General features: G+C 34.1%; 1 protein-coding gene across 3 annotated transcripts; it reads left to right on the forward strand.

The window, feature by feature from the left end:
* Positions 1-1,707: 1,707 nt before the first annotated feature.
* Positions 1,708-19,066, forward strand: LOC128234129 (hepatocyte growth factor receptor-like). 3 transcript variants are annotated; one of them, XM_052948159.1, is made up of 18 exons: positions 1,708-2,883; positions 3,135-3,290; positions 3,449-3,583; positions 3,935-4,078; positions 5,592-5,740; positions 6,069-6,233; positions 6,508-6,604; positions 6,933-7,217; positions 7,365-7,541; positions 7,654-7,916; positions 8,212-8,345; positions 8,760-8,861; positions 12,070-12,147; positions 12,540-12,724; positions 13,301-13,410; positions 13,913-14,075; positions 14,526-14,662; positions 15,130-19,066. In XM_052948159.1, exons 1-18 carry the CDS (start codon positions 1,879-1,881, stop codon positions 15,419-15,421), a joined length of 3,777 nt encoding a protein of 1,258 aa, XP_052804119.1. In that variant the 5' UTR covers positions 1,708-1,878; the 3' UTR covers positions 15,422-19,066. The 3 variants fall into 3 exon arrangements, with proteins under 3 accessions (XP_052804119.1, XP_052804121.1, XP_052804120.1); XM_052948161.1 differs by lacking the exon at positions 6,069-6,233; XM_052948160.1 differs by lacking the exon at positions 3,449-3,583.
* Positions 19,067-26,911: the final 7,845 nt, after the last annotated feature.

Below are 26,911 nucleotides of genomic sequence, written 5' to 3' on the forward strand. Positions count from 1 at the left end.
TTATATGAATATGGACAGGAACCTAGGTACAATTAAGGATAGATATATGTACAGGAACAACGGTAAAGCTAAGACTGTAATACGCGTGAAAGAAATAAGGCAGCTTTCTATGTTTTTGTCCGTATATCAATTTGTATTTACGAAAACGAAATGAAAAAAAAATGACTAGCAGGTTGAGGGATGCTTATTGAAAGCATCCCATTATCCTTCAACTCATTAAAATCGTTTATAGTTGATCAACGCAAAAGAGTATTTCATGGGCTGAAAAACACATATTGACGTATTTAAAAAATTACAGCTCAATGCATTTGTGTAAAAGGAGAATAGAAGAGAAACTAGGAATTACCATTTGGCGTAATTCTGTATTTGAATTGTGTGTTCAAGTATTGACAATATTTATGTTTTTTCTTCATATATATATATCAGCATATCAAATTGATAATATATATTTCTGTTTCTAGCTTTTAATCCATAATTGCATTATACCAATGGATGTTGAAATCCAACACCTGGTGCCTTGTCTTTTCTCTGACATTGTTACTTGTGTAACTTATTATGAGTAACAAAGCTTTAAATTAATGGTAATGATTATGTCTATATAACGATATGTATTCTTCTCATAAATAACTGTAAGGTAATACACACATTATCATTGGTTCGCGTTTATCATTTAATTTTATGTTACAATATTACCATTAATGTTTTACTCGATATATTATTTAAAATCCGTCGAAATTTAATACAAAAGCAGTAGATTGTTTTGGTATTGCAAACACATATACCCTATTCAACGATACAGGTTTGGAAAATAAAGAATTCTCTTTTTTCTTTTTCTCGTTGTTCTCAACAGTGGGTAAATTAGAACTATCGTAATCGTAATCGTAATCGCTATCGTAACCTAATTTTATACAACAATGAATGCGCAGATAAAATAATTCCTTATTTATATGTTTATTTTCTATATTTTCAAGGTCAAGTATATTATGTACTGTTTTGTACAGCATCTTCAGCATCAGAGAAAAAATATTTGAAATTTCTTTGTTTATTGCATACATGTAATGGAATCAGGTCTTTTAGTGCTTTTAAAGCAAACGTATAGTCAAGGCAACTGCAGAAATTAAACACACATCAGTTTGCCAGGAAAAAACAACTCAGAAGAAAATATGTAAGTTAGATGCGGTTTATTTAATTTGTTGATACTTGTATACATATACATATGCTGAAATTTGTTTTTGTGCAAAAGTTGGCATCCTTGACCCACTTGCGGTCAGAAACCAGGTCGCTCAGCATCCATTGTTAAGATGCGAGCCCTGAAAGCGCTTATGTAAAACAAAAAGCCGGTTATTGACGGTACTTGAATTTACTGAATAATGCCCGTTTTCTACCGATAATTCCCGGGTTTTTGCGTTTTAACACACCACGATAACGGACCGAAAACACACATTTTATGCAATAATGAATAAAGAAGTACAATTTGTAAATATTAGTGTTGTAAAAGGTGTAAAATTAAACAGTCCTCCATTTTGGACGTTATCGTGTGAAAATGATCGAAAAGGATACAAATACTTACGTCTCTTAAGATGCATAAACAATTCCGTTTTCTTCGATTCAAAAACTGATTGCTTAGTTGTTGTCCCAAATATATCCGGTTACATAGACCTAACACTTAATAAACGACAATGCTCTGTGCTCACAAGTAAACGGTATCATAACTTATCACGGATCTTTTATTTCACATACTCAATACGTTAAAAGATTGACATATCAATGTGCACCATTAGCATAATTAGGCAACGCGTTCAATTTAATATGGCTTACAGAATATGATTATGTATTCTGAACGATTTAATACTTAAACGATAAGGGTTATATGTCAAGATGGATGTGCAAAATTCAGTAATTAAACGAATCTTAATTTTCTCCATTTTAAACTTATTTGTTATTTATACTCAAGGAAAGAGATTCGCAAGCAACGGAACTATTACAGGAACTAAGATATCTTTGTCAGGAGAAGTGTTTGTGACACACGGAAATACAGTTGTTTCCCTTTCTGCAAATCTTTCTGTTATAAACAATATTCAAATAGGTATGACTGAGTTGTGTACGTACAAAGGATATTGTGTGCACAAGGAGATTAATAAAGTTTCGGCACTGGATATAGTGACCTCCTCATCCGAGAAAACGACGTTGCTGTTGGCTTTAAAGTTAGGAAACGGGAACATTTTTACTGTTTCATCATCTAATAACAGTCTGAACGCAAACGTTGTGAATGTTGACTTTGACGAGTTTTTTGACAAAACATCACATTCGTTTGTATTTCAAACTGGAAAAGATTCATGGAATGTAATTTTTGCGAAATCATTGAACCTTCACACATCTCATGGAAGGTCAAGTCTCTTTGCCGTATATGAGATAGGAAAAAATGTATCATATAGTATTCGTCTTCTTGATATCTACAAATTGCAGCCGTCATTCAAATTTGATATTCTATACGAGTTCAAGAATGGATCAAACGCATACTTTATTGTGAAATACTATTCGGACCGATACCCTCTAAATTCGTACATGTACTCCTTCATCCGTGTATCCCTCTCAGGGACTCTAATAGAATTACCGTTCCGAGTTACAAACGCAAACATGTCATTCGTTTGTGCAAACCTATATGACAAAAACGACACCGATAAAACGCTACTTCTCCTATACCAAGACGCCTCAAACAATTCCAATGATTCTATCCTTTACCATGTTGCCCTCGGGAACATAGACGAGGAGTTGGATGAAGCTTTGCGGGGATGCAGGGAAGGAGGGCGTGGGGCGTCTCTCTATTGGCTAAATCGGCCTACCAGCTGCCCTCCAGACACTGCATGTCCTTGTTACCTCATGGTTTGTGCTCATATATTAAGTATTTAAATTACATTTACTTATATACTGTTAAGTTGTTTCATAATTACTAAGCAATACTGTTAGATAAGCTAGAAATAGCTGCACGTTTTTATACCTAAAAAAAGCATATCAATTTTAGTTGCATTAATACAAATGCTGAGACAGCTCTATAATCAAAACAATGTTATATATTCTGCATTCCATTCCTTGTCCATTGTAATGTAAACATATGTATTTCCACATTTTTACAGACAAATTACAGCGAAATTTCATCGGCCAAAATCCTCACTCTTGCTCCTTTTACCTATCCAGTATTTCATGAGGGGGATGTGCTTGCCATGGTTGTAAGCGAGGAAAAGCAATACACGGTCATTTTCTTCTTGTTTGATTCAGGAGTCGTACAAAAGGTGAGATTTAAAAGTCATATAAAGGAATTTTACAAATGAAAGCGTGTCGGTAATAAAGGGCGCGCACATCCATAACCGTGTAAAAGAATAGCCCAGAACAACATACTACGTTAACTATGCTGCCATCCAGATAAAAATGACAGATATGATAATTTTAGGTAAAATACGGATTGTTTCCGCACATTATGGCCACAATTAAAGTTAAAGATACGGAATCGGAAACAATGCTGGACGTCACAAACGCTGCCCTGTGGGTTGTTGCAGAAGGGCTGTATGTCAGGTTTGGAAGACAGGTGATGATTATGCGCGTTCTTTAAACACTTTTTATACGTTTTACACATTTTGTACAACGTCGTATTTCACATTTTCTTTTATTAGCGATGTTCAGTATCAATTGATAGTTTGTATCCCTGTACCTTTCGCTTTATTCCAAGTTAACTTCTCACTTCCGTTCTAATAAAGTCATTGTACTAGATAAAATATATTACTTTACTCTGTTTTACTTTATGTTCATTAACAATAACACAATGGTAACTTTGCCTTATACTATACACTGCGTGTTCAATGTCTGTGCTCTTGACTGACACTTGGGTAATTCTTTATGTGACAACTTCTTCATAAAAGTGTTTCTATCGTTATTATAGTTGATCCTTTTGAACATAAGCACGTGCAACATGCAGGGGGACGTTGCAAGCTGCAGACGGGATACAAGTGCGTGTGTGTGGTGTATGGACTCAGAGTCGTGCGTTCGAATAGAGGAATGTAGTGGTGACCATAAAACCCACTTGGTGAGTTTTAAATGTTGCGCATTGATTAATCAGCTATTTCAAATTTAAAACAAAAAATAAGTGTATTATATATTCTATTTGGCTTTATGCTGTGAAAGTTTTCAGTACTCAAAGACGTACTGAACGGTTACCACAGCATTGACATGAATAAGGCAAACTATTATTTGAAGCCGGGGTCAATATGCCTCGTTGACAATCTATTCATTAATGTCGGTGTGTACACCTATGATGACTTGCTAGAGAAAATCACAAAGATCTGGAGTAAACGGCCGGGGCGCAAACCCATCTGGTAGCCGACCAAGTGGAGAAATATCGTGATCGCAGTATTGAGCGGCCACCAGTGTCACACGACGATGATGTCAGCGATGTAGACCGATCGGGATCGGAGGTTGAATTCGAAAACGAGACATTATGCGGGACGGACTAAGATACAGGTCCTATAAAGATAAATATTAGCACATGGAATGTGTTGCTTAAAGCGTAGAGTGACTTTGAAAAAAACACTTTTGATAACAATCTTAAATCCTGTTGGAAATTTCTAAAAGGTTTCTACCGTTATGATATAAAGGCACCCCTAAGCAAGAACCCTGAAACATGGCAAAACCATTTCCGAGATTTATTGCCTAGAGGTAATCAGTCAAATCGGACTGATATAACTTGGGATTGGGATATGATAAAATACAAATACAACAGCCTTTTAAATACTGAACTTACTGAATAGGAAATTACTAAACACTTTCTTAAATTAAATAGTGGGAAATCTCAGGGGGATGATGTATTTGGTCCTAAATTTTACCAGAGCTCAGGACGTATTTTACTACAATCTTGCGTCCATTATTTAATAAGGTTTTGAATACAGGCAGTTTTCAATACATGGAAGGATAGTATTATTTTCCCCATGCACAATCAGACTCCAAGAAAGATCCGCCTAACTATAGACTTTATGTTCACAATGTTTTCAATTTGTTTAGCTAGGTGAGGCACAGGCGTGTTTTCGTGATGGACATACGCCAGAGGACAATTTATAAACGTTGCAAAGTATTGTACCAACATATCTTAGAATACCTGCGAATAAATTTTGTGTCAATCCTTGAATTCCAAAAAGGCCTTAGGTGGATTGGCGCAAATTAATGTTTTGCTTGTATTCTTAATAACAGGGTTCAAGGAAAGCTTTTTCGTGTATTAATGTATATGTATTCAAATTTACGCCGATCTGTGCGAGTCGGTGGCGATAAATAAAACCAGCTTTTTACATGTAATGTTGGCACAATACAAGAGGACGTATCTAGTACGAATTTGTTAATTTATTCATATATTATTTGTATTCCTTGCTTATATCAAAAGGAATCATGGATATTGTTGGTCACAAAATGCTTGCTGCGGAGGCCTGGAAATCAGTTGATGATATAAATATTTCAATGAAAACTACAAGGAAAAGAACATGGGTCGAAGGCATTTTTTTACAAATTAAATTGATCAATTTTTATGTATTTGTTTATATATAATCCAACAGGGAGATCCTCCGAGAGCCTCATCTATTATTCCTCAAACGTCCTCATTGGTGCCTGGCTCTGTGTTCCGCATACATGGCGTTAATTTGGACATGACCAAAATGATTGCTATTGCTATCGATGTGGCCGGTGAACAGTGCCATATTCAACGGTAAGTCTCGTGTTTTACTGTTGCAAACTTGGACCCTTGAAATACGGTTGTTTCATTATTCTAAAATGTTTTATTCTAAACACATGTTTTCAAAGACATCTTGTAGAGCTCGTATTTATTGAGTTTATGGAACGACATTTTTAATAGCAGGTTTAATTTAATTTTCTTATTGAAATGCAAGGCATGACTGTTTTTTAACATAAAAATTATTCAACCTATTTAATGAATTAAAAATAAATTATAGCCAGACAATATGACACAGTTTGGATCTGTGCTTTCAAAATATCTCTGTTTCTTTATCTATGTTTGACAAAAAAATATTGTTAAGGGAGACGATTAGTTCCAGTGATTTCCTCTGTGTTTTACTGACTGGAGTTCAGACAACTGTAAATACAAGTATGAATATTGCCATCGGCAATGTAACCAAGACGTTCATTTTGAAAGTATCACCACCAGCTCATCTGAAACACGGAGTTATAACTGTAATTCCAAGGTTTGTCAAATTCTGAAGTGTTAAAAGAATAACGCTAAATCCGAGTATAAAAATAAATATGTTTGTCAGAACTTAGGAAACTCATGATGTACGTGTATGCGGCGTTACAAAAATATCATTTTACATGCTGATGAATAAAGACATACAGTTCAAGTATGATTTTACCACCTGTTAAAAAAATAACATTGAATTAAAGGATTGACGAACAAAATAATAATGTAGATTATATTTTATTCCACTACATTTACTTTCTGTTACAAATTATACCTTTTAGTGGCGGAATTCAAGTTACAATGCGTGGCAACAATCTTACTAGTTTAGGAATGGCCTATATCTTCTTTAAAACTGAATCAGGAAATATTGTTTCTCAGGTAAGGATTTTGCCAATTATAATCTAGTACAAATTCCGTATTATAAAACAATTAACGTTGAAATCTTCCAAGAAATAGTTTGGAACCGGGTGTCTACTTTCAATCTTTATATAACAAAACAAATGAACATGTTAATTCCCCCAGTCACTTTACTAAATTAAGACTTCATTTTTTACTTTCAAATGTCTGAAATGTGGTCATTATCGTATGTATCCCTCAATTATGAATATTTGAGATTCCACAGATTATCAAGTCAAGTAATTAGTGTATATATAATGCCCAAGTCCAGCCGCAAGGGCTGTTCAAAGTTATAGATCAATACTTTCAGAGTGGTGCCATGTGTGAAGCAAGCACGAACACAAATCTTCATTGCTTTACACCCCAGTTGATTGGTGGCAATGGTTTGGAAAACTCAACGATCTACATATCTCAGGAATATGTCCTTCGTACAAATTTGTCACATATTGGTGACATCAATGAATCACATGACGAGAAGGGCCTTTATGTGCAAGTGGTTGAAGATCCAGTTGTATTTGGTTTTGAAGAACTTGGACAGGTACAGAATGTGTGCAATCTACCATGGCATGAAGATGCAGTCACATTTGTACTCAAGGTAACGGCTGATGTATCATTCAAAAACATGAGAACATCAATGACTGTGTTGCTTATAAAACTGTATCTATTCAAACAATGTGTCTACTTTGGATGCGATAATGGTATTTCAATTACAATTAACTACGGAGTAATAATTACATTTCAGGGAAAAGGACTACTGAATGTCAATAAAGAAGACATCCGAGTAAAAGTGTATAAAATTGGTCATGTGAACATTTCCAAGGTAACGAATGTGGAGTTGAACTGCTCAATACACGCTGACGTGATCTGGAACAAGTTAGGAATCTTGTCGACACGAAGAAGTCATTGGATGAATGTCGTGGTAACAGAAAAACAAGAATACCTTTCAATTATTGGGAAAATAAAACTTATGTTAGTGTACGTTTCTCTACGAAAAGATACAACTATTGCGGTTTTCTAACTGTATGTTTCAGGTAACAATTGGAGACAATCTAATGTACCACCCTGGAATCCTTCACCTTGACCCACGCAAACCCTTAAATGCAAGTTCCACTGTTCCGACAGGATTAATCGGCTTAACCAACCCAACAAAGCAGTCACACCGTGTCGACTCGGAAGGACGCAGCTCAACAGTGATTGCGGTCATCACAGTGGTGGTTGGTGTAGTTGTTATAGGATGTATAAGTATATTCATCTACAGAAAGATTTCGAATCGCTCCCACAGAAACATATTTAGGTAAAGGACCTTTCTCTGTTTGCGCTTATTTTTCAGTGTTTATGCGGCGCTTAATTAAAGCACTGATTTGAATATATTATCATAAACTTAATTTCTGGTGAACAACAATCTTTTTATTCTTCTGCAATTGAAGAAAAATGATAACATTGTTTCCACAGCAAGACATATTTACATTGTTTAAATTACTTGGAAGAAAAATATCCATTTGGCACACGTCTCTCGTGCCATTTAACAAGGTATATGATCACTTCGCTTGCTCTTGTTCATAGCTTTATTGCATTATTTCCTTCTTTAGAGGACGGTTCGACAGGGACCGTCCCCCAATTGTGAGCTATAGCGGGGAGCGGGTGCATTCAGAGGATCCGAGCACACAGTATAGTCACAGTCTCTCCAACAGAGATATTACCTTAGACGACCGGCCCCTTTCTGGTTAATATGCATTGAAGAATATATTTTTTCATGTTTGGTTGGAAAAAGTGCTGTCTTATCCATTACAAACAGCTTCAGTTGGCAGTATACACGCCAATTTTTTTAATTCATTCACAATTGTTAAATTCTTCCATTGAAGGTTCAGCAGGTCTCCATGTACCATTTATTCCATTCAGTTTTGAATAGTTTTACATTCATTTTCTCAAATATGGCACATTTTTCAAAACTCTCCGAACGCAGGGCTTTTTAATCAGTTTAATACTTTGCTCTATCGAAAATACTTTAGGCAAGATTATTACACGAGTAAAACATGTTTAATGTCAAAAAACGATATCGTTCCTTCATTAACTATATGTCAAAACAATATATACGTAATATATCTCTTGAACCATTAAGTGTGCATTTTTTATCCAGACGCATTGGAAGATTCTACTGCTAGCCTCCTTAAAAGGTTTGAAGATGAAAGACTACTCATCAAAAGGGAACTTTTGTGTTTGGAAAAACTTATTGGAAAAGGTAAAGTATGTTTAATGGTGTTATATTGATAAAGGAGGGACTTATAACTACGACATTGCTTTCTGCTATGTGTACCACGTGATACACAACTTCCTGGAAGGAAGTAAAAATACATATAAACAATGGCTACATCTGATAAAGGTTTTTGCAGTAACATTGATTGAAAATGATGTTGCTGGTGCAAAGTTTCTCTCAGCCTTTAGTTATTAAATTTAAGTGGTGGACTCAGTGCCGAGGTCTTACTTCATCTGGGAAAAGACCAGAACTTATTAACAGGTTAGCAATTTATGCATATATGTTTACATTTAAGTAAAAGTGTAAACGTGTAATAATTTGGTATGTTGTAGGTTTAACATCAAATATTTAGTCCTACAATGCCATTGGAATTGTATTAATATATTGCATTAGTATACCTTACTTCTAAAGAACATGAAGTAAAAACGCCAGGGCAATATTTTTGACTATCATCCTGCACTATCACCCTCTGATGTCATGAAATTGACAATACGCTACAAATACGCCGCCATGTTGGATATTTATGTGTAAATTATGATTAATGAAACTGGCATTACAACCGTAAAAGATATTTAATATGTTGCCTCATTTTTATAGAACATTGCAATTTGCAAAACGCTACGAATACGGGATTACTGATAGTATTTTACTTAAAGTATGTATCACCTAATCGCTTTGTTCACCGGCCGGCAATTGTTCGGTATAATAAAATACATATTGACTGCCTTGAGGATGACAGTGCATATTGTCAACCTGAGGTAAATTCTGTCGACCGATGCAAACCCTCAAGACAGTCAATATTTATATAATATGGTTTCTTGCCTAGAATTTAGGAAAACATGCATATGAGATGAAAATATATCAGTCGGTCAGATCCAGGTACATTTTCTCAGTCTTATCATACAGCTGATTCTATCTTTGTGTTCTTATGTGTATTTGTAAATACATTATGTTTATCCAGATATCAAATGTATACACTAGGTTTCGATGTTTTATTATTTAGAAGTTAATTGCATTATTTATTTTAGATGCTCAGCCTGTATTTAAGCTGGTTTATGCAATGTCATTATAGTGCCTGTTGATGAGTGATAATGCCAGTTCAACAGTTAAAATTTACATTTAACTGACCGTTCCAAGGCAGTACCTAACAAACCTTGATAAACATACCTAATTTTTTATATAATATGCACGGTGTTGTTTGTAGAGTTTTGTGCTGTTGTTCCATGTTTCTTGTATGTGTGGGTTTTTTGTTTTATGTCCTTCGCGTTTACCCTGTGCCATTAAACGGGGTTATTTTTATGTTTGGCTACTGAGCATGTTTCTGTATATTTTCACAATAAATTTTGAATGATGTAAAAATAAATGAAAAATTTCCACAATATCTTGATTTGATTAGAAAAGTGTGTAACCTGCACACATGTTACAAATAATTATTATATATATACAACAATGTGTTGACAATTCATAATATTAAATATAATACTAAATATATTCTTGTGTTTCATTTTAGTGTATTATTTAATGTAATTATGTTTCTGCATGTCGCTTAAAAATGGTGAAATGTCCGCAAACTGTAAGGCTATTATCATATCCCTGTCACTCTTGCTCCCTTTATCCACACCCGACAGAAATGTTATAGCACCAGTGGGTGAAATGCCCATAAGACATTTCCAAGTTGCATGATTTTTGTAAACAGAATACAAATTCCCTTACTCTGCAAATTGTACACTCTGTCTAAGGGATTGATATAAATGACTGAATTGATGAATGATGATGCAAGTGTTAAATGTTTATAGATAAACATCATTCAGAAGCTGCTCAAACGACACCTGTTTTTTTTTCCTTTACAGTATGTATACCCTTTTTCTCTTATTTGCATTATTCTGAGTGGAATCTGTTTTACAGCTTGTCGCTGCATTTCAATTAAATTAAAGTATCCCTTTCAGTTGTTTGAATTGATGTGACTGTATATATTTTCATCTAAAAGATCTACAGCTGACTGACATAAGATAGCATATTAAAATAACTATGCAAGCAATGGAAATCACCATAACATATCATTAGTAGAAACACTTCAATTCATGACAAACATTAGTAAGAATATTCACACGTAATGGTCTTCCTTAATTATATGATGTTATCAATGTATATGCAAATGTCACATTTCCTGCAAGACGTGATCAATCTGAATATTGTGTTTTTCTGTATTTTGGGGAGTTGAAATTGATTTGTCATACTGCAAGAATGCCTCTGAAACTTCAAACAATTTTGTTTTTTTTAAACAGACGCGGCTATTGGTGTTGGGGTGTTTCTGTTTAATGTATATTTATCAATCTGCAATAAAATCATAACCGTATTAACATCACATTCAATAGTTCTAATAAAATTGTTTCTTAATATCACTTTAGTATATTATTTGTTTTTATACTTATTTAGTCATAAGGTCTCCATAAATTGAAGCATACAAAACGACAATATGGCTATATTACATTCAGTTTTAAAATACCTGTGATGCGGTGTGTATCTGGCAATTTTATTTAAAACACCTGATTAAAAAAGTAAAACTTAAGTGTAGAAAATTTAACTTGCAAAATGAAACATGCAAAATTCCCATCACGTTTTACGTTTATTATTACGTTATCTAGAAACATAATATTGTTTACGATTGGTCCAATGTATTAATCTAGTTAATAGCGTTCAAGAAGATCTCAGAGACTTGCATGTGCTTACATGTGATTATATGTGCTTACAAGTGCTTACTTGTGCCTGTTTTTGCTTCCATGTCCTGACAGGGTTTTTTTTGTTAACATCTGTTTACAAGTGCCTATATGCTTGCATGTGCTCAAGGTTGATTATATGTTCCTACATGTGGCTGTAAATGCTTTTATTTGCTTACGGGTGGTTATATGCGCTTACATGTGATGAAATATGTGTACATCTGCCTGTAAATGCATTCATGTGCTAACCGGTGCTTATATATGCTAACATGTGCCTGAAAATGCTTTCATGTGATGACGGGTGCTTATATGTGCCTACATGTGGCTGTAAATGCTTTCATGTGCTTACTGGTGCTTATATATGCTTACATGTAATGAAATACGTTTACATGTGCTTACATGCGCCTGTAAATGCTTTTATGTGCTTATGGGAGCTTATATGTGCTAACATGCCTTTCATAACTACTTTTTTTCAGGTCACTTTGGCTCAGTGTACAAGGGTTCGATGATCATTGATGATATAAAAAGAAAAGTCGCTGTTAAAACTCTGCGTAGTAAGTTAAGTAAAGTTGAGAAGAGAGATCAATATGTTACAAAGCGGGTTAAACAAAAAGTCTAACAAAAAGCTGAAAATACTTGCAAATGACTTCATAGGTATTGCATTTATATTCTTTATCCCTTCAGGATATTAATTGGACAAATCCAAAATAAACACAACAAGTTAGGGTGCACTCGGGCGGGTCAGTATGAAATGAAAGCACTTGTTTCGGTCTGATTGAAACTGTTCATTGACAGTTATAAAACGTGCAACACTTTCGACTCTCGAAAATTAACTTCATAAAATAACGTTAATAACTGGGGAGGGGCGCTAGAATGATCAACTTAATCAATTGCATTTACATGAAATTTATTTTGAAATACCAAAGCCCACTTTTTCAATATCTAGAGAGTGAACAGACGGAGATGAACGTTCCGCAATTCCTGAAGGAAGCCTACGTGATGAAGAATTTTGACCACCCAAACGTCATGTGTCTTTTGGCTATTTGTTTGGAAAAGGAGGAAATGCCTTTGATTGCTATGCCTTATATGAAACACGGCGATCTTTTGTCGTACCTACATGATGAAACTCACGTACGTTTCTAAATATACATTGACAAATGATATGTTCTGCATGCATTAACAAGTATCTGATATATTATGCCAAGCATAGCTTCAGTCATATAGGCACAAAGCGTCTTAATACAAGTATAAGGTAGCAACAGGATATGTATTACACAATGTTTGGAAGGTAGTGGTTTCACAATAGTCAGGGCAACTAGTGTTATTAAAAACTGACCAATACAAGAGAGGAGAACTCATGATATATGTTGGAAATTCGGTATTGTGTGGTCTACCCTACATATTTTTAGAATACATCAAAATGCAATCATTCAACTTATTATTCTACATTGTGTGCATTTTGTTCAACACTAATTGTGTCGCAGAAGAGGCCGATTATCGGAATCATCTAATTGGGAAAATCACAGTAGCTCTCTGAATATTGTGAACAATGATAGTTGTTATTATCATTTAAAGTGCATCAGTGCGATTTTTGAAAGTATCATTTATATTGCTAAATCGCCATTTTTACCAAAAAGATGTTTGTTAACAATATTGTGATGTGTCATAACATTGAAGTGATCAAGTTTGTTCTTCGTTTTCCAACAGATTCCAACCGTTAAGGACTTGGTCTCGTTCGGCCTTGACATTGCTAAGGGTATGGAGTATCTAGCACAGCTCAAGTTTGTACATCGAGATCTCGCCGCAAGAAATTGTATGTACGTATGAATGTGTGATTTTAGTTGTTGAGCATGTCTCTTAAACTTTTGAAACGTATTTTGTTATACAAAGCGTCTTGCAATAAATTGTACATCATTTTCTTTTGACAACTGTTCAAATACAAAAACATCGTGAATACAAATCCGTTACAAGTAGCTAACGAATGGTTTGCATTGAAACTGTTTATTTACAGTATTTAAAAGTGCATCACTGTCATCGCTTCCTTAATACGGTTTGAAAGCGGTATGCATGCTCAATATTTATGCAAAAAACTACAGAAACAAGCTCAGTAGCAAAACGTTTAAACATTAACCCAGTTTAATGGCACTGGATAAACGCCAAAGACATATCAGTTAGGATCGCAAAGAACATAAACATCATGAAAACATTCTGCACAGTGTGCACGTTTTTATGTCTATAGTATGAAATCATGAATACAGTTAACATAGAAGTTTATTCGATTACAACCTGACGCTTTAAACGTATGTTATTGTTCAAAAGGCTAGACGAAAATTACCAAGTAAAAGTCGCGGACTTCGGGTTGTCACGTGACATTTACGAGAGCACGTACTACGCCACTCAAGCGAAGGGTGCCCAACTACCGGTCAAGTGGATGGCAATAGAAAGTTTGTCCAGCGGCGTCTTCAACGAGAAGACTGATGTGGTACGATCTGTATCAATTTGTTGTTTTTTTGCGTTAAATGCAAATATCGTTCATCGGATCAATTCATTCTTCCCCAAGACCGATGGACATATGTACCCGATGGGAAGTTTACAACCCGAAGGGTATTTCCATATGTATATATCTACACACAATATCCAGATAAATAATGATAAAATGTAGGATCAAACAAGAGAAACTATGATACTAGTAAATTATTTTAGCCAAAAAACTTAATGTTTCACGAATAGTTTGTTTCATTCAGATACCGAACATGAAACACTATTGGATATTATGACTCAGGGTGTCAGTCCGTACATTGTCGTAGATAAGTGTGTTATTTAACGCCATTTATTTTAAATGGTCTTTCGGCTTTACGTGGACAACTGTCTTATTTCACGCCATTATTATACCGTCTCTCGAAGGCTTATTAATATCCCTGTCTGTTTTCAGTGGTCGTTCGGCGTAACGCTGTGGGAGTTGATGACTCGAGGTGTCCGTCCGTACTCCGTCGTAGACAACTGGGATATGGAGAAATATGTCAAGTCTGGTCGACGACTACCACAACCCAGATACTCGCCCTTACCTTTGTATGTTCAGCTGTTTGTCATAAAAATACAATCATAGTTCCCTACCCATCAGGACATGTTTCGAATTTTGTTCGATTTCGCAAGCATGTTTGTACCTTCGATACTGCACAACCAAGGGCGATATCACTCGGTACAAATGTTTTTGTTCACTGTAGGGTACGTTTATGGTCTTGTCCATGTCAAATGTATTGCCCAACCAGCTTCCAAAATGAGATGTTATGGTCATATCATATATTTTTCTAAGTAAAATGCGTTATTGCGTACGTTAAGATAAATGTTTCAGATGAACGTTGAATCTAAAAGGTACGCATGGCTGTGTTGAATTGTAAACAGAATAATATGTAATGCTCTACGCAGAGCATTTCACACATGTGTTTGACTTAGTTTTTTTTTGGAAAAATGAACCTGTTCTCCCTATTTGCAGCCCATTGCATTTATCTTAATGTTAATGTTTTTCTCCTTGTCAGATACCGACTGATGCGGAGATGCTGGCTAGAGACACCGGTCAAGAGACCGTCATTCGCAGATATCCGGCAGTGTATCTCAGGCATGTTAGAGCGTGTGCAGCTTCGTCTAGGAACAGTTGAGAACGAGGCAGATATTGGGGCAGTGTATGTGAAACTGAATATGGGGTCGCAGTATGTATACGCTAATCAGGATATGGAGGAGAGTGTTGATCAGATTGACTCTGCTGAAGCAGTTGACGACTCTGAGAGACGTGATATGAATGAAATCATTAATGATCTATCTGAAACATAAATGCATATGCTTTTGTAGGACTTCTGACTTTTACTGGCTCTATTACTTTTGACTTGCCCCCATAGCACAAGATGCTAAACTGATCTACTTACCCTATACTCTGTGGGCTCAAGGCACTTTCGGGAGTTGTAATGGACTGCATCAGTCCGTTTCATTAACTTCATGTGGATATGATACTTTACAGGAGCATATTAATATATATTACGTTATCACGCGAAACGGTCCAACTCATGCCTCGATTACGTAGCGCTAAAAAGGTTTAAGCATACCTCAAAACTTCGCCAAAAACCTTTAACAAACATGAATATTTATTCGATTTTGGTATTGATTTATTGTTAAAGTAAGTATTCTTGACAGAAAAATTGTTTTCGCTTTTGTACCTTCCACGACTTTCAATGTTTAGTTTTTGTAAGCATAAGCTCATTTCATTAGTTTAAATACATATTTTTCACAGAAAACATATCGGTGATTTCCCATATTGATTGTAGTGTTATCATTTTCCTTTATCTACATTATATATTTCAATTGTTTAATTGAGATGCTCGCGATATAAATAAGCGTTTTGGTGAAAATGTTCATGTCTATTGCATGTATGTTATTTGTATATGCTGAATGTATTCTATAATAATTGTATATACCTGGAGATTTTCAACAGTGTAGTACTACTGTAGGACATATCCCCGGTTCCAGGATTCTTGATGCAACATAAAGATCAAATTTATTCAATGCTGTTTGATCCAAATACATGTACGAATGGTAACTTTAATGCAAAACTACTAGTAGTAACAAACATGTTCGTACTCATAAATTAAACTTACTACATACATAATATAATTATTCTTCTCATAGCTTTAATTTCAAAAGCACTGCATCAATTCAATATGACTTTCTATTAGTTCGTACAAGTCCCACAAAAGGTTGGATTAAGTAAATCTAAGTCACAATAAACAGATTGTTCCACGCCACAATCAAGTCATTAATAGAACGCAGCTTAACGACGAGTTTATCGGTAACATGTTGGCATTAATTCCGATTTATTGTGAAATCACAACCAGTGTGGTCATTAACTTTTATGTTCTTGATGATGGTTTCTCTAGTTTGACGAGGATGAGCTGAAGATGATTTCAAACCATGCATTGAGATTATGCTAAACCATAATGGGACTATCCTATGGCTAAATCTAAACAAGAACGCATATAGAATCGGAAATATTCATTTGTAGGGTATATATTCGTTGTGATGATTCACCTATTTATACTATTGTAAATGTTGCTGTCTTTGATCTTGTATAGAATGGCATTAATGACTGTATGGATTTAGGAGCTGTTCATTTAGTCGGAGAATTGAAAAGAATATTGTATACTGAAAACATTATACTTACCATGCACGTTTGGGTGTTGCGGGGTAAAGCCCTGATTCATATAAACCAAGATACCTGAAACTACGCAAATGTATTAAGTAATGTCACAAGGTACTTTATCTTTGTAAATCTACAGTTTTAGAATTGCAAAATGGAAAATCTTATAATGATGTAAAGGGTAAATATACATTTGCAAAAAGTAGAGATGCTTCAATTATTGATATATGTAAATGTGTCGATATAATATGAAGAAATGCGCTGTGGGTGAAGATGAGTATCCAGAAATTCAAGGTAGAGTTCTACTTATGATTAAAGACTTTGTATCAAAAGGATTCGTCCTGTGTTGGAAATCGTTAAAGCTATAATGAATATTTTGACAATGCTACTGGACTGAGGTTAGGAGAAATCGTGTATCCTTTGTTATTTTCTTATTTGTAGAAGATTTAGTGTTACGATGATATTATACTTATCTAAGTTTGGCAGTAAGAATTAAGGAGTAAGAATTAATACTGAAACAAAGTAAAATTATTTTTTGCAGAACAGTGGAAGAGAAATGAGAAATTGACACATAAAAGGCGTGATTTTGAAGTTGTTTTACATAATAAGAAATCGTTTTCACTTACGCAGAGAAATAGGTCTAAGATAATATATCACTGGTAACAGTTTGAAAGCCTTAAATATATTGCTAAATCATTGTAAAACGTCTTAATTTAAAACAACAATACAATATCAACAGTTCGATGTTTTTGTTAGTTCTGTTGTATGTTGCTCTTCGAATGAGGGGGGGGGGGACTAAATATAAACATATATAATACACTTGAAATTATGTAAACGTGTTCTGAATGTACGGATCAGTATAAGTTGTGTTGGTATTTATAGTGCGTTAGGAGGGCATACGATATATATTGTAAATTGGATAAGAACTATAAAATATCAAATACAGATAATATTATAATACAAAATGAATATGAATAAGCAGTAGATTCTTGTAAAACGGTGCTAAAAAGCGGGTGTAAAATATGAAGAACTTGTTTAATACAAATTGCTATATATATGAATGGGATAATCCACAGAGAGTGACTTAACATTATTTAATAAGTATGTTTAAGAATATACTGACCGATAGTTTTGTACTAGAGTGGTCAGCATGTTTTAATTCAAGAAATGCTTTATTTCTCTACAAAAAAGTAACGAGAGTTTTATATGAAAACTTATATGATATACTACAAAAAAATCTTCAAACTTATGATATTAGATTACAAATATTTGCAAACTCTTTGCGTATGCATACAGGTATATATAAAAGTTATCGTAACGCTTTATGAAGAATTATATTATGAATGTTGCAATACCAGAGATTTAGAAGATGAATATTAGTCAATATCTATCTATGCATGCTAGTTGTTTTAGAAAGCGAGATATGGTTAGACCTTGTATGTTAAATGTATAGAGCTAGTGAAGACTGAAATGAAACTATACTTAGAATATCTAGCCTTTATTGTAAATATTCTACAATTAAGTTAAACATTCGGACATGTATAAAAATGTACATATGTTATAGATTGTTTTAAATAAAATTGCAAACAGCTATAGAGAAACTTTTCCAATTTACGTGTTCTATACTTGCAACCCTATATATTGAGCTTTTTCACGAAAGAGACGCGGTAATAAAATTTAAACATTAACCACAAACGATCGCACTCGAATGTTGTACAAATTGTAGTTTATAATAAATGTTGTATTTACCAGTGTAACTTTATTATTAGATTCTAAGAAATATACAACAACGTATCGTGCATGCTTATAGTATGATTTCCTTCCACTTTGAATTGTTATTTTTTCGGAATGTTAACAGTTATCTTATCTGATGTTGCTGAACGCCTGTCTTGTAAGCGTTATTTAATAAAACACCATGCATTAAGTGTCATTAAGACATAGTTTTCATTAAGTGATTCTCAAAATATGCACGCAAATACTTGAAATAAATAACAGCATTTTATATGTTTAAAACACGTGTTCTTAATAAAAGGTCGTAAGTAAACACATACATGTGATTCGATAGTAAAATCTGGTGACCGGTATCGCGAGGAAAACCTCCACTAATAGTAAAAATGCGGTACAGTTAGTTTACTGATATGAAGAGGGGTTTAAATCGAAATTAGTTCAATGAGGTCATAAGAGATATAAGATAGAATTTTTTCTTTTTTGAAAATATGCTACATCCTCGTTACATTAAAACGTTTTTGTAATATGTTTATGGAAAATGTATTACTTTCTTTTCCAAACTACGCTCTAATGTATTGTTAATACTTCATGTTTTGTAAATTTTGTATATAGACGATTTTCTATGTAAAAACCTAAAATAAACACTTCTGTCTGCCTGTCTGTCCTGTTAAGATTTTCCATCCAACTATCTAAATGGCCATAACTCAAGGAGTCGCATTTCAATGTCCATCCTTATTACGATTATGACCGTTTTTAAGTTCTCCGGCAGTGAATTGCCATTACATGAACGTTAGACAACATAGCTGGCAATCAAAACTGAAGATAGTAAGAGCATTATTTTTTCAAAATAAGGCCATGATGCACTAAACTTAATCCAATTTGCAACCATTTGATACTAACTGTTACTTTGAATGGAAAACATTGCAATTGGGTTTGTACTAAGGGAAAATAGGCTATAAAGAACCAGATTTATTGTGGACGTGGAAACAAGCTGATTTCCTTTATTTGAAATTTGACATGAAAGTTCTTTGATACGAGTTCTTAAAACATGAAGCTCTTTTGTCCTGACCTTTAGAATATGAATTATTTATATTGGAAATAATGATATTAACAGAAGTGAAAAGCCGAAGTCAGAAAGCCATACCTGATTTGTGAGATGGAATATTAAACACCAATATACCTTTACCACTGTCGTTTGGTGCAATTCAGTTATTTTATTTTATGTGCAAATACATTTTAAAAGATAATAACAAACTTATATAAACCTTACAGAGTTTAACTTAAAATGTTTTCAAAGCACCGCATTATCTGAAGTTTAATTTTTAAAGATATGTCATTTCATCAATAGAACATTACATTGTCATCTAAGATAATTGAATTCCATTTCGTAGTATTCAAATAAAGCTTTGAATAAAATGTCAGAAAAAAATATAAAAGAATATAAAGTGAGACAACTTTGAATAAAAGTGTCCTGAAGTGAAATTTTCTCCGCTGTTAACAACTAAAGATTGTTATCAATCGATATTCCAAGTTAATTCAAATTATTTGAGAAGTAACTGAGTAACTTTGAGACAAACTTTGTTTGAAGAAAATCAAAGTACAAGGGGAGATCACTTTGCATGAAAGTGACAAAGATTTATGCGCTGTAGACAACTGCACATAGCCATCTATATCAGTTCAGTTTCACATATGTCAAGTAGTTTTCATTTTTTCAAGATTGTTATCAATCGATATTCAAAGTTAATTCAAATTATTTGAGAAGTTACTGAGTAACTTTGAGACAAACTTTGTTTGAAGAAAATCAAAGTACAAGGGGAGATCACTTTGCATGAAAGTGAAAAAGATTCATGCGCTGTATTCAACTGCGCATAACCATCTATATAAGTTCAGTTTCACATATGTCAAGTAGTTTTTAATTTATGTTTTGTACAAAAATATTCAAGTACATGAAGAGAAATAGGACATAGTACTCAAGTCTAGATGATGTGTGCAAAGCATCAAAGACGTCGCGAATGTTTTGAAGCATGACCAAAAGGAAGCAGATGCAATACATCAGCATACCAAGTTTGAGGTATGTGGATATAAGCATTCTTTAGTTATTGAACGAATTCGGACTTTCAGCTCAATATTTAAGCAAAAAGCTACAGAAACAAGCTCAGTAGCAAAAAGTTTAAACATAAACCCGGTTTAGTGGCACTGGCCAAACGCCAAAGACATAGAACACAATATCACAGACAAGAAACATAGAAGAACAGCACAAAACTCCACAGTGCATAAATACTACATATATAAAAATTAGGTATGTCACCACGACCTTGACCTTTGATCAACTGACATAACAAAAGTTAGAGAACTGGTCATGTTTGAGAGATCTTAACTAAGTTCGAGGACTCTAGGCCTAAGCGTTTTTCATATATTGATTGGAAACCGATTTTCAGCTGAAGGTAACCTTAAAGTTACCACGACATTGAACCTGTAGGTCCATGTGTCGACCATCTATATATCTCTTTTTTAGTAAATATCAGTTCAAATCATTAGATTTTCCTTAAATTTTATCACAAATATACAAGATTCAAAATACAATAACTTTTATTTAAAGTCGGGATTGTGATAACAATGAGCTATTTTCCGACATGAATAACAAACATAACAATGAGCTTGTGACCTGGAAGTAAAAGCATATAGTTTAAAATAGGTACAAATATTGCAACAAGTATTTATTTTAGTATTCATTTATTTCAAAGCTTTTATTTCTTATATTCATGCATACAATTACAAAAAGTAAGACGGATTTGAGCACTGAATACAGTAATGACATCAACTAGTTTTCCCGGCTGTATGGGCAACCCACATGCGCACGGTTCCGTTAGTTGACTATACCACTGTCCGGTTAGCTATTTAACGCGTTTAACTTAAAAAAAAATCGTATACGTTAAATAGCAAAATTGTAAGTTACATTATATACATGGGAATTACAGCATGGAACATTGATGTGAAGTTGGTAAAAGTGTTATCATTAATTTAGCTTGATGGGAAAATTATCTGGAAGGTGTTACTAAGAGGAGTTATTGCATTTTTCATGTAATTTAAATACTACTTGATTTTGCTGATATAATCAGAAACAATAGCGCACAAAAGCATGGTTTCTTCCATGATAAGGTCAATCCTACCCACAGGTAACCACCCAAACCTCTGCCCAGCCACGGTTCTGACAATATCAACACCTACGTGTAAGAACGTTAATATTTTGGTATATGTTATACACCCCTCCAACACAATATAGTTTGAACCCTAGCCGCACCAACCCCCTTCGCATACTCTATTGTATATACTTATGAACATTAAAGTGTTTTCCGGTGTTTCTGTTTTCCGGTAATTCCATCGACTCTTTCACAACAAGTTATTCTTGCGGGTAAACTCAAACCGGAAGTATCTTAACTGATGTTCCTGCGATTTGATTGGCTGACTGTTTATTGTGTGAGCCTATGTAAATTGATGGGTTACGTACAATTCCAACATTGATATCAATGATAGTGTTATATGTAATGAATTGTCGTTGACTATCGTTGTTAATAATCAGTTTATTAAAATAAGAAAAAAAAAACATCTTCCGAAACGTTTTCCTTGAGCTTTGATGAATCGGATCCTAAGGTTCGTAATTAAAGACACCAAAAAACTTAGCCTACGAGTTTGAAAACAAGTTATTAAATACCCATTTAATGTGCCCAAAGGTATGAAATAACGGTATAAGACAAACGTTGTTTTTTTAGGTATGCTGATGTTTTCGTTTTCTTTAAACAGTTTATACAATTGTTTGTTTATAAAGGTTTTTTTTTAAATATATCTTATAGTGTTTTTTTTTACAAAAAATGTAGGCTGATCCATTTTGATCTCGTGATCGTCGATGGTACAACATTGAGACCAATCCCAAACTAATATAAAATACCTGTCTGGTTGAGTAGCGGATTTCTTACAATTCAATTGCTATCAAAGCAGCGTTAATAAAGTTACAACCACCAACAAGCCGAATTGTAGATACCGTTATATTTGGACATTAATCTTGTTACATCATCTTATCGAAGATAGAATTAGTGAAACATATTTAGATTTAACTATCCTACTGGCCGCCCCTATAGCCTAGTGATTGGCTTCGGTGTGTACGTTCAAACCAAAGGAGTTTCCTTGTCTAACACTCGGCGTTAAAAGGTTAGAACTGGGAAACTAATGCACTTAGTACTGGTATTAACACGGAAAAGTTTTATCCCGTGTAGTGTTGCTTTAAACAGAACACGTTAAAGAACCAAAAGGTCTATTCGCGAAAAGCCAGGGTATCGCATCCGACCAATATCTGGATTTGACTTGGAATCACAGTCACTTCTTTGCAACACATTTTAAATCGTGATGACGTCACGGCGGGGTCAATAATACAATGAAAATACACGGACAAGCCCAGTAGTTTACAAGTGAAATATAAACCATGTTGAAAGAAACAGGGCTCAAGCGACACTGAAAGAGAATTAAAACAAACAAGCACCACAAACAGTCCACCAACACATCAAAAAACGCTCTATCAATAAACTATTTGATTACCGCCCTGAAACGGTCAGTGAATCAAAACTGCACTGGAATACGAATTCAGATGATTTCTTAAAACATGGACATCTAGTTTTGCTTTTACTGCGCGCAATTTTCTATCATATTTTCAGTAATTTCAGAAAGGAATTAACATAGACATCAGACGTTTGGAGAACTAAATTTGTTTGTCAATACTCCTGGATTTGGTTAAGTTGACATTTGTATAAAATCCTTCCTGTCTATTTAAGAATGTCCTTTTTCATTTAAATAAAAACATGTATTGAATTTGTTATTGTTTTCAACATTTTGATAATGACTTGATCTTGACATTATATAACCCGTTTTTAGTAAAATTTGTATAATGTTTGACTTAAATAAATATTGAATATGGCTTGTATTTTCCAACTCATTCCTTGTTAGGTCAACACGCTCACGCCATTAATGATCTTATTCCACAGACCTTCTTAATCAAGATATCGTTCTTACATTTTTTTCATTTAAAAATATATTGTGAAAATGAGGCCCTGCCTTCAGACACCACTAAAAACACACCTTCATTAGTTTACATTTAAAATGAGTTTTTTTTTTCACTTCATTTTGGTCACTGCTTAAAACAAATACATAAAGGTCAGCAGCGATATTGTTGTGGGTTAGCTCTGGCCCTACGTGTATTACAGTTCTGGCGCGGACTATAGGCTGACATCCGGGTGATAAGTCACAAACGATAATAACCGTTAAAATATTTATTCAGTTTACTATGTTAACATCAACAAGAAAACATGCATGGTAAAACCGTCGTTTTGAGAAAGGCTAAAATGTTGTTATTGTTTATGACTAAAACAGTTTTATTTCCCTGTCAATCAAACACTAAAACAGTCAGCCATCAAACGCCTTAAATTGATAAAATGTTAATAAAACTTTAGCAAAATCTTATAAATTACTTAAACGTTGTAAAACGGTTCCACTTATTATTTAACTAATGTTCTTTAATATTTCTTGATTCTTTTATGCTATAATTACTTTTAAAAAATGCCGAGATGTTAAACGCAGGCCTCCGCCACGAAAGAAAACTGGAGAACTCCTGAGCAAAAATCTACGCTCCTTATATATATGCGTGATGCAGACTACTGCATCGACTCGTAGATCGACACCAAAAAAGCGCATCGACTACAGCTGATCGATCTAGGAAAATGCGATCGATCGCCTAAAATTGAATCGACTAGTAAAACTTTGATCGGTCTAAAAATAGAACCGCTGAAAATATGGCGATTAAGATAGTTATGCTAGAATATACATTTTCGCCTTAAGTTTTCAGGGCTAAAGCAAAGCAAAGTAAAAATACAAGGTAAAATTATCAACCTCTAGAGTTTAAACTTCGCGGTTATAGCAACCTTGGTAAAAGGATGTGACGTAAATGTCAAAAATCAATGAAACAAGATGGCTGACTGACTATGATATTGCAATAAGTTGCTATGAAACAGACAAAATTACGTGATATTCCTCATGTTTTAAAAGTAAGAAGCTTCTGAAATGAAGTCATATAAGTCTGTTACACAATATAGCTAAGTTGCTTGCATGTTCTAAATCGGAATATACGTTGGATTAGCAGAAAACAGTAAACGAAATGCCGGGTGGGGTAATTCTACAAAGTAAACTCGTGTCTATAATTGGGTTTAAAATTAAGTTACCCCATCGCGGACAACAACAAATTTGACATGACAACTGTGAGTACTTTGATAATAACACGTTCACTTAATATAAATGTACAGTCAGTGTCACAACACCGGGGCACATCATCATCAACGTATATACGCAAGTTGTTTCATCTTTTCAACAAGGTATGTTGGAAGATTTGTAAGGACTTGTTGAATCAAGTCATTATTATAGGCCTTGCGAGCATGAAGGGTCGATAACACCGAGGTCCCTTTACTATCCTGGGATGTTTAGGTTAAGAGTTATATGGTGAGTTATCAGACTATATGCAAGGCCTTATAACCGTAGCTAAGTAGGGCTTTTGAAAGTTCACTAATAGTTGAAGGTTTCAGGGATTTTTAGTACGTCTATATAATAATCCACAGCGCTGAAAGTACATAAATGTAAACTTAAGCATCTTACACAAGAGTACATATTCAAGTCACTTTATTATGGAATACTTAGAGATATAATATTCCTCATTAAAGCCGTAATTCTACATAATATATTCATATTAAAATAATTTAAACATCTTATACAAAACAGATACAAACACATTCCACATATAAACTCACCGGGTGTTGGCCAAACTGCCTATATGCCCTTATCGACAGACTCTGTCTCTCACAATAAATGGAATGGTAGACCAACTGAAATATTGAAATACAATTGGTGCCAAACATCTTAAATAAGTGAGTTCATAGTACTTATAGTATTAACATGTTAAATCACCATCTAGACGTTTAGAAATATCACATATAAACTGCCAAATAAACTTAGATGCTAAAATGCAATTATAACTCTTTTTATCAAACTATACTAAATAAATACTAGAATTACTAGATTCAAGAACTAACTAACTAAACTTCAATTATTTTTCCCTCCAATTACAAATTTACAAATTTATCAAATATTGTCAACTATATTAAAACTGTGGTGACAGATCACCACACATTCATTATATTTTGAAAAGACCAAGAAGGCAACTCCGTCAACTAAGTCAAAGCAGTTTTGCTTGTATTTTACCATACTCTAATTAGAACTGTATTAAACCTAAACTATAATGAAACTCTGACTTTGTTATGAAATTTTTCTATCTCATGAAATGACGTCCCGCCATTATCTAAACGTCAAAACATAATAAAAACACACAAAAACAACAACAATCAAATCAAGTTAAAACCCATATTTCCAGGCAATTAAGTTTCAACTACAAACTTGTCAGTTTAACTATAAGTGCATATTATATACAAAACCGTAAACATACAAAGTAATTTAGTTAGTAAGACATTCAAAACATAAATCACATTCCATATTATTCCCCTTTTATAAATCAATGACCACATGAAACAACCAATTACTTGAAAAAGTATGTCTATGAACACCTGTTACCAAGCATATACATAATTAAAATTGCAATAAAAATATCATTCACGGTTATCTATATCAATAGTATTTCATAACTTCCGTCACCATTCTCCTCGCAATCTCACCATCCATACTTCCCAATGCACCATAACTCATAATAGTCTCCAATGCATGGAATCCGGCATAATTATTTATGACCATTCCATACATCACGTTTCCCTTGTGATTCTCAGAAGCTCTTTTAGCCCTTTTTATGATCTTCAATTTGTTTGGTGCGGTCTTTTTATTTTCTTCTTTTGTAGCTAACTAAACCTCCTCAAGGTTCGTATCCGACGACACAGAAAGTGTTGTGTCCGTCTCGTTGCGAAAAGAATTTTCAATAACGGTCCCACCCTCTTCCACTTCATTTGTGTTCTCATTTATCTTAGGACCTCCTGAAGCTCTTCACTTTTCTCTTCATCTTCATCATCCATATTTATCACCTCTATTGCAACTTCTGCCTCTGACTGATGCACTGGCACCCGGCTTTCCCCATTATGTTTGTGGAATAAATCGCACAATCATTATCATGGCTGTCATTGGTTGTACCCCTTGACTCTATTTCATGTCTGGATTCATTCTTAATCTCTTCTTCTGTTTCCTCGATCTTCTTGTCTTGGACACCATCATTTTTCACCCGATGATTCACTGAGAATGAGATGGTTCCGGTAAAAGTTCATAACTCTTCCGGTACTGTTACCTTCCAATGTGTACACGGGTACTTCTCCGTT

Source organism: Mya arenaria, chromosome 5 (genome assembly GCF_026914265.1).
Source record: "Mya arenaria isolate MELC-2E11 chromosome 5, ASM2691426v1".
In the NCBI taxonomy this organism is placed as follows: Eukaryota; Metazoa; Mollusca; class Bivalvia; order Myida; family Myidae; genus Mya; species Mya arenaria.